This window comes from Typopeltis vanoorti, chromosome 21 (assembly GCF_054136105.1).
Source record: "Typopeltis vanoorti isolate ZY-2024b chromosome 21, IOZ_Tvanoo_1.0, whole genome shotgun sequence".
Classification (NCBI taxonomy): domain Eukaryota; kingdom Metazoa; phylum Arthropoda; class Arachnida; order Uropygi; family Thelyphonidae; genus Typopeltis; species Typopeltis vanoorti.
The window spans coordinates 3242426-3258041 of NC_143569.1; the positions used below are offsets into that span (position 1 = coordinate 3242426).

The following is a 15616-nucleotide window of genomic DNA, read 5'->3' on the forward strand; positions in this document are numbered from 1 at the left end:
AAATAGCTAAAATATTTTACTTGTTCTGTAGGTTCTCCGTTGAGATGCTGTTGAAGTTTACCATAGTCTTGACTATTTTCATACTATTTGTATGAAATTCTTTGGGGCCTTTTAAACTAAATAAATACTGCAATGCCTTTTATTCTTCAAAGGGAATAAAATGCAGAACTTAGATTTCCAAAGAGCGAGTTAGGAGGGAAAATGTGCAACTAGAACTGTTTAACTGTAGTGAATAATTGCTATATTTTTTTATGAAAATCAACAAAATGGCCAAAAGTATGAAAATACCCAGTTGACAAATTAATATGTGAAATAGATAATACATTTTTTTAAAAAATGCTGATATGTTGGGAAGCCAGTTAAATAAATTTATATGGAATGAGATAGAAATTAGCCAGATTACGTAACCCACACTATAGGATACCATGACACTAAGACGGTATCCAAATCAGTTTTAACCTATAGATCTAAGGACTGGTTAGAAATTAAACAGTTGATCAAAGATTATAGATTATAGATCAAAGTTAGTTAACAGCTCATGGTTCTCACCATGAGCTGTTAACTAACTGTTATATGGATGAAAGAAAAAAATTCATACTTTGTTTAATCAAAATCTCATGAAATTCTTGATGATGCTCACCCAAAGAGAATACCTTGATAGGTATCCTTATGAGATCGACAGCATGAGGTATATAAAGTAGGTGTGCATTATTACCACTTTACTATCAACAATTTTCTTCTGAACGAATATTTTTTGGAAGATCTCCGATATGGTCAGATCTAACAGTTGCTTAGAGTCTAGTCATCCTTTGAGCCTTTTTCCCTACCATACTTGGCATCAGAATGCTAACATTTTTTTTTTTTTTTAAATATGATTTTACAACTAATGCCACCTGTTCATTCCCTTAATTCTAGAGTTGTTTTATAAGAATATTTGAAGCCTTTGAAAGGAACTAAATACAAATATTTAATAGAAACAAACAAACTGCAGTGAAATGGACAAAACAGAGCTACATAATACTGTTCAACACAGAAATCTCTGTGGTGGCATTAATAAACATGGAATCCCAAGGATTCCATGTTTATTAATGCCACCATGCTTGGCTAGACCAAACTTGTGCAATTAGATATAATGGATACAGTCTTGTTTCATCAGTCTTCTCTATAATGACCAGTTTGACCAAATTAAGAGATGATATTCACATGGCACTTTATTCATACCAGGTAATAGGCGTTTCTTTGTTGGTGGTGCAAGAGAATTAGAACTTGTCTCCTGTAGTTTTGTTTTGAATTTTCTTTTACATATGGAATGGAATTTCTTTGAAAAAAACGAAGTATGTTTCACTTGTAGCAATTGGTTGAGATGGTGTGTGTTATCTATGTTTTTTGATAACTTTTTTGAGTGCACCTGTTTTGCTGCATTGGCAGTTTGAAAATATGGTGTTCTTGCTGTAAAGCTAAGTTTATGGAACAAATCATATAAGGTTTGCTTATTAATGTTCTTTATGGCATGTTTCTGTGAAGAATGACATGCTGAAATCTTTAAATCTCCCTGTAACTGTAGAATTGAAGTATTTAGATAAGTGGTGCAAATTTATGTTTGGGTAAGAACAATTTAGGAAGGAGCAGTTGATATAACAGTGCTTCACAGTATAAACAGCAGAAGAATTAATTTATTGAATTTATGAACTTACTAATATTTCACTGAATTTCTAACCAGCAGCTTCAGAGCACAAATTACAGCTCTTGGGTACAACACATAGTTCAGTTAGATTGTTGTAAAAGCAACACAAATTGCAACTGAAATAGAAATAGTTCATACTGTGCGAATAGTTTTTTTTTTTTTTAATGAAATTGAGCATTTGCCTTTTTGGAACAGCACCAGATGACAAAACCTCATCATAGCAGAACCCAGAAAGATGACAGCACTGAAAATGGGTGGAGGTTCAAAATTAATGTTTATAATTAAGCCAGAATTAATTACACATTCAGTGGTTCACCAAAAATGTCTTGCCCCTGGCACATCTACAGTATTGGAAGATTTTTTCCATGCCATGATGCAATTTGAATCATTAACCTTTTGGTTGCAAAATGAGAGTACTACCACTTGACAAACCAAGCAGGCATTTCATTTCAAACGAAGCATTTATCAGATATAATATTCAATAATTGAATAATATAATACCTTTGTGAAAAGGGATTAATGTTGCTATTTAGTTTTTGTTATGTCAGTGTTATCTATAAAAGATTATAAATGCATAGTACATTTAGAAGCATGGTGTAGATGAATAATTAGATAATCTGGGAACCCTACTCTAGTGACGACTTATATTACTTTTTTCAGTCTGTTTCAAGCATCCTGGCAGTCTCATCTTAGGTGATAAAAATCATCTACTACCTGTTGATTTCTATCATGGTATTCTGTTTAAATTATAGAGAAATAGTTTTAACTAATAAAAAATTAACTTAAATTTTGACTATTTCAGATTTAATATTAATGGAAATGAAAGCAACTGTAGAAGAAGAGAAGCAAAAGGCAGTTGACGAAGTACGCCGCCAATTTGATATTGAAAAGCAGCATGCAATTGAAGATACAAAAAAGAAACAATGGGTATGGTTCAATTTTATCTTCATATATAAATTTTACAAGAAATATAAAATGCAAATAATGATCTTCCACAAAGAGCTTTGATTTACCATTTTCATTACTTTTTTGCTCATTATTCATAAATGCAATTTATAAATTATTTGTTATTATTAACAAATAATTTATAAATACTAAATTTTTTTCTGTACATGAGAAAATGAGCAAAATTGTTTCAGAAAACTAAACAGATTTTTTTTTTATTTTTTTAATTAATTGGATTTATTATCATTTATGTGAATACAATGCCACATTTGGTAAACCACGTCACAGAAACACAGTTAATATGTGAAGTTTGTTTTAGAATGTTGGATTCTGAATATATAGAGATTTGAGTAATTAATATTTGCTTCAGAATCCAACATGATCTTCCATCACATAAGCTAGACTTGTAATTATTATTTAATGTAAATCACTTATTTATAAATTAATATTCATGTAACTACCTTTAAATTCTATTAATAATTAATTAATCAAGGATATATAATAATAGTGAAAAGACTGTATTAAAATATTGTTTATTTTATTTATTACTATGCTAATATTATAAGAATTTGTATTCAACATTTCAACTGCGTATTATTTGAAATGTAAATATTCTTTATTTGTTTCTGTATGTAGAGGTATAACGTTGCGCAATGCCTCAGTTTTATTATATTTTGTTTTAGTTTTCATGGAGACGTATGTAAGATAGCGAGCACAAGTTTAGAACAGAGCGTGGCAGATCGGTATTGAAGGGCTGGAAAAGGATTTTAGTTGAAGAGAGCGCAAGAATAATTTCGGTGGGAAGAGGGGATATATAAGCGAAGAACAGAGAAAACAATTCATTCGGATGGAATCGGAGGAGATTGATTCGGGGAATCAGAGTGCGATAACAGCAAGTCACTCAAGTAACTAATTAAAGTTTATTAGTTGAGGAGCGAGTTAGCTAGTAAGTTGTAGAACAACAAATAAAGCAACGGAAGATAGCAAGGTGACAACTGGCTATACTTTATTTGGCATTTAAATTCAGGACCGAGTTTTCAGGGACACACGGAAACTTGAAGCTTAGCACAGAGTAACTAAGAGAATAAGTAGAGGCAGCAAGGTTGAATTTAAAAGATAGCTGTGTTAAGAGATATAGTGCCTAAAGATTAATTAAATGCTGGAAGTATAGGCAATTGTGCGTAAAAACTTCAAGTTAAAGAATTACTGTGTGTTATCTTAGTTCAAGAGTTATTAGTAGAATACTAAATTGGTCAAGTGATGTCAAAGATAGTACAAGCCTTTTGATCTGAGCAAGAACGTTTAACTATGTGAATTGCGACCATTAATTTATTCAGTTATTACTAAGAAGATTTGTTTTAATGAGTGTTGTTAATTGTTTTAAGTGTATACAGTTATAAGAAATGTTCGTATATAAGTAGATAAACAAGGAAGATTACCGGTAAGAATCATCCAACAATTGATATTCCTGCGGAGATATGTGTGTGTTTCTTCCTAGAATATCCCTATATTAACAGTAACTATAGAGTGTATACGTGTGAAGAAGCGTCGCCGCCCTTATATTGTATCTGAAATTTAAGTAACTATGAGATATTAATCTAATTGGTTACTAAGGAACTTTATGACATTGAACTTTATCAAATAGTTAATTGTATTTTGTTGAAAGCTGTATTTCAGACAACAGATTAACCATTCTCTGAAATTATATGACTATATTACTAGATGAGCTAAAATGTTTATAATACCTTATTCAGTGATTTAAACTAAAATGTATAGTTTGTAAGCCTACATTAAATGTTTGTTTTGTTGATCTAAAGTTGTATTTTGCCTGAATCTCTTTTACTGCACCGTTCATAAAATATTCGAACCAAAGTGGGTGAATTAATTAAGTTAAAAAAAAAACTCAGCCTGTATACATAATAACAACACATAAAAGGGAAATAGTTGAGAGTTGGTTTTACTTTAATTCTTGGACTAATTTAGATATAGAGTGGCACAGTCAATAAATACAAATTTTCTCTATATTTGGAATAGAAATCAACTAGCAACTTATTTTTTTGTTTAAGAACATCGTAGTGAAAAAATGACGGATCCAAAGTATGGGTTAAGACGAAATAGGATCCAACAAAATTGGTTCCCATGCCGGGAATCGAACCCGGGCCTCCTGGGTGAAATCCAGGTATTCTTCATAACTTCACTAGATACCTTTGTTGGATTCTGAAGCAAATATTAATTACTCAAATCTCTATATATTCAGAATCAAACAAGGGTATCTAGTGAAGTTATTTGCTGAAATCAAATCATTCATACAATTGATTTTTAATGCAAAAAACTCATTGGGATCATAGAAATAGTTTCCTACAGAGAATTTCTTTTTAAATAGCATTATATAATGCGTAAAAGCTATTTCTTAGGTCATGTAATACTTCAGACTTTCAGAAATGTTAAAATTTACTGAATTCATGGATTCAGAGTAGCCTGTCTTGTCACTGTTTCTTATGGTATTTTACACAAAATTAAAAGTTAAAAAAATAACTTATCAATAAATTTATCTTGTTGTTGGTATTTATTTTTTGTTAAACTGGTATTTATTAACATATGCACCAATTCTTCATTTGGAACTGGGAAAGAAGAGGTCTATTAAAAGTAGAATTAAGGCTTCTTCAGAGAGAAAATTCCTTTTTTCAGAACATGCTGTGTTCAGGAGGAAAGCATGTTTTGTTTTGTTTTCTTTTTATTACTAGAAAAAGTGTGTTTTATGCTTTTTGCTATGTGGATGCAGTAATGTGTTAAAAATGGTGTTGATTGAATCATGTAATTATGTTCAAATATAATAGCAATATTTGACAATGCTGCTCTTATCAGGCCAGAGTTCTGGCTTGAGTCAGGGAATGCCCTGACTTCAATACAAGCAGCAGGATTTTTTATCCTGCAAAAGAACCACACCAGCCATAAGAACACATGCAGTTAACAGACGTGTAATACCTTAACCTCATAGCCTGAGTTGCTTCGGCCAGAAATCCAAAAGAATCTTCTTAAGAATCTAAGAATCTTCATAAGTGAGAGACATCTGTATTAAATAGTATCACTTCTGTTACATTGTATATCCTGACATTATAAACATTATATTTAACACAGATAAAAAAGTTTTGTGTGAATTAATTAACTTATAGTCTGAAAAATAATAATAATTATTTTTCAGACTATAAGATGCATCCCAAATTTATGAGACAATTTTTAGAAAAATATATTATTATATAAAAATATTCACAAACCTTAATTTCATTTATTATTCATTAAAAAAAAATAATAAATGAAATAAAACTTCATTTATTATCCATAACTTGTACCAGCAGCATTCAGTGCACTATCACTTTTTGTATTATTGTCTGAACTATTGTTATCACTCCTCTTCAAAAACTGAGTCATCTTCAGTACCATCCATCACTTTACTTATGCTGCATATTTTAAAAGAGTTAATAATCATCTCGGCCGTTCAAAACCGCACATGCTTGCCCACCAACTACTATTGATGCTGGTAAAGTTTTTGTATGTAAATTGGCGATTCCCACATATGCAGCAAGACGTGTTTTGGCTAGCATCGAAAACGTAGGAATCTAAGACTTACCCGATATCCTACCTTTGGACCATAAGATGCATCCCAATTTTAAGTCGATTTCTCTGCATAAAGAGGTTCGTCTTATGGTCCAAAAGATATGGTATGTGTAAGGCAAATGTTTTGTAATCCCTTATTCCATCCTAAGTGCAAACAAAGTGAACTCAGTTTTGAATAACAAAGGATAATGTGAACAAGTGTTTTTTAAAAACTAAAACTTTTTTTTTTATAGCAAACTACATAGACAATGACCCATGGTCTTTTTTACACAACACTTTATCTTCCAAAAACAAACAAATCAAAAAATGTAACACTCTTTATGACAAAAAGTTTGCTTTGAAACCTTACCTGATGAAAAAGTGTTAGTGAACATCTCAAATCATAACTTGACAAAATCAGTAGCTAGCATTTTAAAGAAAAGTTGCAGTTTTTCTATCACGCCAGAATACATTCCTAAAGTGCATTTTATTTGCAATGTAGAAAAGGCCCTTTACTTTCTCCCACAAACTGTTGCAAATGACACCAGACTGAATACTTCAATTCTTCTCTCTTCATCTCACCCTCCCAAAAGCAACATCAACAATTCCTTTGTTTGTCTGTTTTTATAGGGGTTCAAGCCAATGACTAAAAACGTATATTATAAATTACAAAAAAAAACAGCAAAACTTTCTATGACTAAAAAAAGTATTGCAAGGCTAAGAGTTTTGTAGCAAGAGCTGTGTTATTGAAAAAAAAAACCCTGGATCTCTGTGTATTTTGAGCATGTTGTACTGCTGGAATTGACAATAGTGCGACTACTTATATGTAGGGAACCCCCCCCCCACACACACACACACTAGAAGGTTCATATAGCTTTCCTATAAACCAAAAAGAATAATGAATCATCCATGGAAGTAGTTGCATAACCAGAGTGTCATCCCCCAGTATCTGCAATACAAAAGAAGTATTTGAAACTTGGTGAGGATCATACATTACATTATTGTGGTATACTTCTGTCACTTGCAAGCACAGGATAGGGATTGTCCTGCCAATGGGATAAGTCACCATCCTTGTGAGCAACCATATCCCTGTCCAGCAAGTCCCTCTTGGAGACTTTGCCATTTACCCTCTCAGTAGGACCTCTTATTACAGTATGCTGCATCTATTTACCATCCACTGCTGATATTTCCCAGTATGACATCATGTTACAGTGGCCCCTATACTTTTATGGGGAACTTAAATGACCATAACTTTCTGTGGGGTGGTGCACAAATTAATATCGAGAAGAGTTGTAGAGCACATGCTTGACAACAGTAACCTTTCAATCCTAAATGCTGGAAGTAATACCATCTTCTATGTGCTTAACATTCACAACTACCAGTTTGTTCACCATCACTGGCAGCAATCATTTTTCCCCATAAGATACATTCTCTTACATGGGCAATTCTTTAACTCTCAGAGATAACTCAGTAACAGAACCAGCTTTCTCCAGCCTTAAATAGCACTCCAGTGTGGATGACTTGATCATCAGTTGGCATCCTTGCAACATGAGTGCCATAGACTGGTGCAGAAAGCCATTGGCCATCTTTCATACTGATCACTTGTAAATGGGTTCAGATTTTCTCTGCAGAAAACTGTTTGTATGCATTTTTACTGTATACACGGTATTCATTCAGACTCAGAACTAAGACTAGGGCAAACGATAATCCTTTTTGTAACAGACACTCTATTCTAATACTTTATAGAAAACTGACATTTTTACATCATATATGAAGTATGATATATATATATATATTATATATTATATATATTATATATTATGATATATATATCATACTTCATTTCTTCAGAATGAGACAAAAACCACAAATATAAAGAGGTATTTTACAAAGAGCTTTCTTAATTGCAAAGTTTTTTTGTTTTTTTTTAGATGTTGAACATAGGAACGTGAAGTCACATATGCAGTTCATTGTTACAAGATGTAGCATATTGTCTCATAGCCTAGTTCATTAATGAGTAGATTCTTTATTTATACTGCTCAGAGTTGATTTAAGATTAGACTTTGGTTTTTATTTCACTTGGTTGACATTGTTGAATTCTATGTACAGCATATTTGTGAGTTGCAAATTGACATGATGGTTTTCTTGGTGGTGTGGAAAGCTATTCCTGATTTATATACTCATTTCTTCTCTACATCTCTGACATATTCTTTTTGATAGATTTCTCCAGATTTCCATGTCTGTCTAACATGATTGCAGTGCAATTTCAAATGGTTTTATATACTCCTGATCTCTTCATATGCTGATGAGGTTTTGGTGATTGCAGCATCATGGAGACTTTTTATAGTGATCAAAAGACAAATTTTAAAGTTAGTTTGTAGGGTTTTTGCTATTTTGTCTTTAACATTTCTGATGTCATCATCAAATTCCTGACATGTACCCTCAAGGGGTGTACAGGATACATAAAAAATTTACATCATTACTAACTTCCTATCTACAATTTTCCTCCATATCAGTCTGTTACATATCAAGACTCCTACATTATCAGATCTTATATTTCTATCATCTAAGGCACTTTGTACAGTATCAATCCACCTGTATCTTGATCTTCCTCTGGGTTGTATTCCTGCCAACCTGGCAAAGAACACTTGTTTTGCTAATCTCTCCTCGCCCATTCTGTTTAAGTGACCATACCACCTGAGATTAGCTCTGCTAATTCATTCCTAGATGCTGACAATGTCAAGTTATTTCCAAATATCCTCGTTTTTAATATGATATTGCCATTGATGCCATCTGTTGATACCTCTAATCTTTCTGAGGACTCTCATATCTGCGGTCTCTAGTCTTTGGTCAAGTGTTTTACTTCTGACCCAGCTCTCAGATCCATAAGTTAAAACTGGTTTGAACACTGTCTTGATTACAGCTAATTTAGGGTTCTGACTAATTTCTCTCTTATTCAATTGACTTCCTACCATACCAGCTTTGTTGATTCTGTTGTCTATTTCCATATTTCATTTATCGTCTTCACTAAAAATCGTGCCTAAGTAGCTGAAATGTTTTACTTGTTCAACAGGTTCTCCATTCACAACACAGTTGACATTTTCATTGAATCTGCCTATTTTCATTGTCTTTGTCTTTTTATTGCTGACCTTCATACTATATCTATTACAACAGTTATTCACTTTAGTCAGGGAATCTTGCAAACTTGTAGCAGATTTATTTAGAAGTATAACATCGTCTGCGTAAAGCAAAGAGCTGACATTAACATCTCCAATTCTGATATCATGTTTAATACCACTTTCCTTCATAATGTGATCCATATAGATAATGAATAACAGAGGGGAGGATAATGTACATCCTTGTCTGACACCAGATTTAACATTAAACCATCTTCCTGTACTTCCTTCAATTCTAACTGCTGACTTGCAACTGAAATTGAAATAAAGACTAAGTATTGCTTGATATAATGCCCCATTGACACCATATAACTGTAGTGTATTGAATAGCTTCTCTCTTGGCACCTTATCGTGTGCCTTTTCCAGATGGACAAAACTTAAATACAGATATTTGTTATATTCTAATGCTTTCTCAACTAATTGTCGTAAAGTGAAGATCTGATCCTGACAGCCTCTATTTGGCCTGAATCCAGCTCGTTCTTCACCAAGCTTTTCTTCCACAATTCTTCTCAACCGTTTCTCAAGTATACTGGCATAAATCTTACCAGGAACACTCAGTAGGGAAATATCTCTGAAATTTTCACATTCAGTTTTATTTCCCTTTTTATATATAGGTACTATGAGAGCTCTACTTCAATCATCGGGAATTCGTCCCTCTGTCCAGGCCTTCTGAACTATGCAGTGCTGCCACTGTAAGACTTTTATATCACTATACTTCAGCATTTCTGGTCGGATATCATCTACTGTTGCTGCCTTTCCACATTTCAAGCCTTTAATGGCTTTTTCTACTTCAAGTATGGATATGTATTCCTGATTGTATGCCTGTTGAGTGTTTTTTGCCACTGTGCTATCACTGCTTGTTTCATTTAGCAATTTTTCGAAGTAATTACTCCATACTTCAAGGATATCTTTTTCTCCTGTTTTCATGTCACCTTTATCATCTCTTACTCCTTTTACAGCACTTTTTCCTCCATTTCTAATCTTCAACAACCTCCAGAATATCTTACCACCTTCTTGTTATTTATTTTCTATGTTCTTGCCAAAGTCCTCCCATGACTTTTGTTTAGCTAATTTTACACAGTGTTTAGCTTTCTTACATTTATCTCTGTATTCTCTAAGAGCACAAGCTGACTTATTTTCCAGGAACTTTTGATATGGTTTCTTCTTTTCCTTCACTGCATCTTAAACTTCCTGTGTCCACCATGGAGTTCTGATCTTTCTATCCTTGCAGACAACCTCACCACATGCCTCTCTGGCTGAATCAATCAGGGTTTTCTTCAAGGTTTGGTTCTCGTTCTCAAACTCTTTCTTTTTTTTTTTTTTTTAAAGTTAAGGGATATTATATCCCATATTGTTTCTTTGCCGAATAAGAAACTCAGAGAGTTTCATGCCGAATATAGAAACTATATAAAGTTCGGCGATTCCAAGCATAAGCAAATACGTGGATAGTGCAAGCTGAGGCAACTCATATAAAGAGTGGAGCAAGCTCCGATCACTATTCCTGATATTCACCCATATTGTGAACTTAACTCCTAGGAGCTGTATTTTGTTCAACATTATGAGAGAAGGTCACTACCCAGACCGGTTTCGACCTTTTTTGAGGTCTCATCAGTGAGTAGGTAGACCTAGTTAATACCAAGTTTGTAGCGAACAGAACTTACATCCCTTCTATGAGAATTGCCAAGAGGTCATCATCATCAAATTCCTGCCATGTACCCTCAAGGGGTGTACAGGATATGATAGTACTACATGAAAAAAATTACATCATTACTAACTTCCTATCTACAATTTTCCTCCAAATCAGTCTGTTACTTGTCAAGACTCCAACATTATCAAATCTTATATTTCTATCGTCTAAGGCACTTTGTACCATATCAATACACCTATGTCTTGGTCTTCCTCTGGGTCGTTTTGCTGCCAACCTGGCAGAGAACACTTGTTTTTCTAATCTTTCTTTGCCCATTCTGTTTAAGTGACCATACCACCTGAGATTAGCTCTGCTAATGCATTTCTGGATGTTGACAATGTCAAGTTCTTTCCTAATATCCTCATTTTTAATATGATATTGCCATTGATGCCATCTGTTCACGCCTATAATCTTTCTCAGGACTCTCATATCTGTGGTCTCTAGTCTTTGGTCAAGTGTTTTACTTCTGACCCAGCTCTCAGATCCATAAGTTAAAACTGGTTTGAACACTGTCTTGTATACAGCTAATTTAGTGTTCCGACTAATTTCTCTCTTATTCCATATGAATTTATTCAACTGACTTCCTACCATACCAGCTTTGCTGATTCTGTTGTCTATTTCTATATTTAATTTACCATCTTCAGAAAAAATCGTGCCTAAGTAGCTGAAATGTTTCACTTGTTCCACAGTTCTCCATTCACAACACAGTTAACATTTTCAATGATTCCGCCTATTTTCATTGTCTTTGTCTTTTTATTGCTGACCTTCATACTATATCTATTACAACAGCTATTCAATTTAGTCAGAGAATCTTGCAGACTTGTAGCGGATTTATTTAGAAGTATAACATCATCTGCATAAAGCAAAGAGCTGACATTAACATCTCCAATTTTGATGTCATGTTTAATACCATTTTCCTTCATAATGTGATCCATATAGATAATGAATAACAGAGGGGAGGATACTGTACATCCTTGTCTGACACCAGATTTAACATTAAACCATCTTCCTGTACTTCCTTGAATTCTAACTGCTGACTTACAACTCAAATAAAGACTAAGTATTGCTTGATATAATGCCCCATTGACACCATATAACTGTAGTGTATTGAATAGCTTCTCTCTTGGCACCTAGGCACCTCTTGCCAAGAGGTGTCCTATTAAATTATTAATTATAATGAAGAGAGCCAAAGGCTTCAATTCGGCGACATGAACTTATTTAAGTTAAGGGATATAATATCTCTTAACTTAAATAAGTTCATGTTGCCGAATTGAAGCCTTTGGCTCTCTTCATTATAATTAATAATCTTTAATTTTTTTTTCAATAAGGTTTGTGTATTTTAGTCTACAGTTCACATCTGAGAACTGCTCAACTTTTATTCGCTTTAAAACTTTCTTACATGTCATTCTTTTTAATATGAAATTCAATTTTATCCTGCTCAAGACTAAATAGTGATCGCTTCCAATTTCAAATCCTCTGTACTCTCTGGTGTCCTGCACCAGGGAGAAAACATTACTATCAACAATAACATAGTCAATTAGACTTTTCTTATTCCTTGCCTCTTCTCTCCATGTGATTTTGTGCACATTTTTATTTTGGAACATGGTGTTAGTAATAACCAGTCCATGTCCTTAGCAGAAATCTAACAGGTATTTGCCATTATTATTAGCTTTGCTCTTTTCTCCAAATTTTCCCAAAACATTTTTATATGTCTGACAATCACTTCCTACTCTGTTATTTAGATCCCCAACAAGGACCAACTTTTCCTTTTTCATTGTGTCAGTAGCTTTCTCTAGAGCCTCAAAAAATTCCTACACTTCTATCTTAATAGAGCCTTCTGTGGGACAAAGGCACAAATAAGTCTCATTGTCCAGTTCCCCATTCTGATATTTGCCCACATCACTCTACTTGAGACTGCCTGTCATTCAAGAAGATTAGCCTCGTATTTAGTGTTGAATACTATGGCTACCCCTTCTTTTCCTTGATTGTCATTGCCTGAATATAACATTTTGTATTTATTGCTCAGAAAGAGCTCACCAGTTTTTGTCTTTTTTGTTTCAGTCACCCCTATTATGTCGATCTGGTACTTATCTAATTCCTCAGCTAGCTCCATTTATTTGACATTCAGGCTTCTTATGTTGATAGTACCGATCTTTAACTCTGGTGAGATTGAGTTGGGGTGTGCTTTCAGATTTGTTCCAGTAGCTGACTTTCCGCTGTTTGATCTGGTTCCCTGGTGAAAACAACGGGGGCCTTGTTTAACCGGCGCCGCCCAAGCCGGCATGAAATTTTGTCATTGATGTAAGGTGAGGAAACTGCTCCATTGTATTCATCAGTTGTCTTGGAGCATGCGATGGTTTATTCGAGATGTTGTTAATTGTTCTGATGTTGTAACCATTTTTTGAAGAATGTCTTTAAGATATTTCTTTGTTTTATTATTATCATTGCTTGATATCATGATGGCTTTCCCTTTAAGGGTTTTGATGGTGCTTTGTTTTTGTGCCAGGTGGGGGTGGAAAATGACATGTTGATACTGACCAGTATTGAATTTTTTCTGTATACTTCAAAAGTAAGATTATTTTGAACTTCAACTGAACATTTTTAGGGAAAGACAACGTATGCTATTATATATTAATTAAAAAATCTTTAATTAATACTTCCTATATTTCAATAATGTTACATTACCATCTTCAGGGAACATAAAAATAATGATAGTGCATGCAGGACTCTAGAACTGAAGTCAGTTCTAGAGTCCTAAAAGGTGTCACCTAGTGGGCTAAATTGGGTAGTAGTCTTGTTGTTGGGCTGATGTTTCTAAGAATGCAAGCTTCCCATATTTGGAGCAGTCTCATGCATCCAAATGTGTTGGTTTGAGGAGTTTTTTAGAGCTGAGGCTGATTCCAGGAATAATCTCTCATATTTATACTTGCTGTGGTGTAGTAAAGTGGCTTTCTTCCAGTGCATTTTGTGGCAGGTGTCCAAAGCAAGGTCAGCAAGTCCTGAGTGGCTGTATTGGTAGAAACGGATATAATCCTTATGTTGATATCCTGATATCTGAAAGACATTGCCTTTCCCTAAAAATTGACAGTTATGTATCACCAACATATAAGTTTATCCACAAGAACTTCAACTGAGATGAGAACATCCAGGAAGGAAATGGATCTGTCTTTTTTGTAAATTGGATTTTGTGATTTAAACTGTTAAGGAAGTTGGTGAAGTTATGGAGAGTTTCTTCTAAACTTGGCCAAATGATGAGAATGTCATTCACATATCTTACCCTTAATCTTAGTTTGGTATGGAATCTCTCAATAGCTGTTTGTTCAGCTATTGAGATATATATATATATATATATATATATATATATCACCATGTATAGTTTGCTGAGTGATTAGCATATCCACTCTCCAGCCCAAAAATCTGTGGGTTCGAATCTCACCATGGGCATGGATGTTTGTGATTGTCTGTGAAAATACTAGTGGTAGTCAACAGTAGATTGCATTGGTATAGATGATGAAAGTAGTGCATTGTTCATTGTAGTTTGTGGATGTGGTGGAGATGGAGAGTTGTGGAGTAGGTGCCCTCCCTCGATGAGTCTTTGGACTCCTTGAAGGTGTTATGTAATAATAATAATAATAGTTGTAGTTAGGTGTAGAGAAAGAACCCATGGCTAAGCTTTCAGACTGTTCAAAATAGCAGACCTGGAATATAAAGAAAGTGTTCTCTAGATAAGGTTTGAAACGTTTATCAGGTGGAAAGATGTTAGGATTAAGATTGTTTCTTCTCTTGGAACATTGGTAAATAAGCTTTTTACATAGTAAAAAGTTGCCAGAATGTCAGTAGGGTTAAGTTCGATTTCTTTTATTTTGTTTATAAACTCCTTAATATGTTTATATATATATATATATATATACATATATATATATATATATATATATATATATATATATATATATATATACACACAGGGTGTTCGGGATAAATTTGACAGTTTCGTAAGGAAAAAGAAAATCTTCTTTGTATCTATTAAATTTAATGAATTGACAAAAAAACATTACAGGCAGAGTTAATTACAATACTATCAACAAGATTTACTCAAAATAACCACCATTAGCATCGATCACAGCTTCAATTCTGCTTCGGAACCTCGAACAAGCTGATGCTACAGTCTCCCTGGGAAGGGCCGCAAAAACTGTTTTAATTTTATCCATTAACTGGGCTTTTGTATTACTGGAAGTGCGATTGGTGTCTTTTTCAACTGCGCCCCATACAAAATAATCCATGGGGTTAAGGTCTGGGGAGTTTGGAGGCCAAACATTTGGACTGGTGAAGTCGTAGAAATTTTCAGACAACCATTTTTGACTTTTCCCAGAGGTGTGGCAAGGGGCCGAATCCTGCTGCCATACATACGGCCTACCATTGGCTACCCTTGTTATCCAGGGCTTGACTACAGTTAGCAACTCCACGAACAAAGCCCGAATTCCAATGCCAGGGTTCTTCAACACCTGTTCCTGCAGATTTGCGAGGAATTCT

At 33.9% G+C, this 15616-nt stretch overlaps 1 protein-coding gene across 2 annotated transcripts in view; it reads left to right on the forward strand.

Annotated features, from left to right (window-relative positions):
- Positions 1–15616, forward strand: part of LOC150094599 (uncharacterized) — a 429939-nt gene that overhangs the window by 364718 nt on the left and 49605 nt on the right. For both annotated transcript variants that reach the window (XM_090411060.1, XM_090411061.1), the window contains one exon: positions 2487–2611. In XM_090411060.1, coding sequence (XP_090267186.1) covers positions 2487–2611 — 125 coding nt within the window. The remainder of the gene's footprint in view (positions 1–2486; positions 2612–15616) is intronic.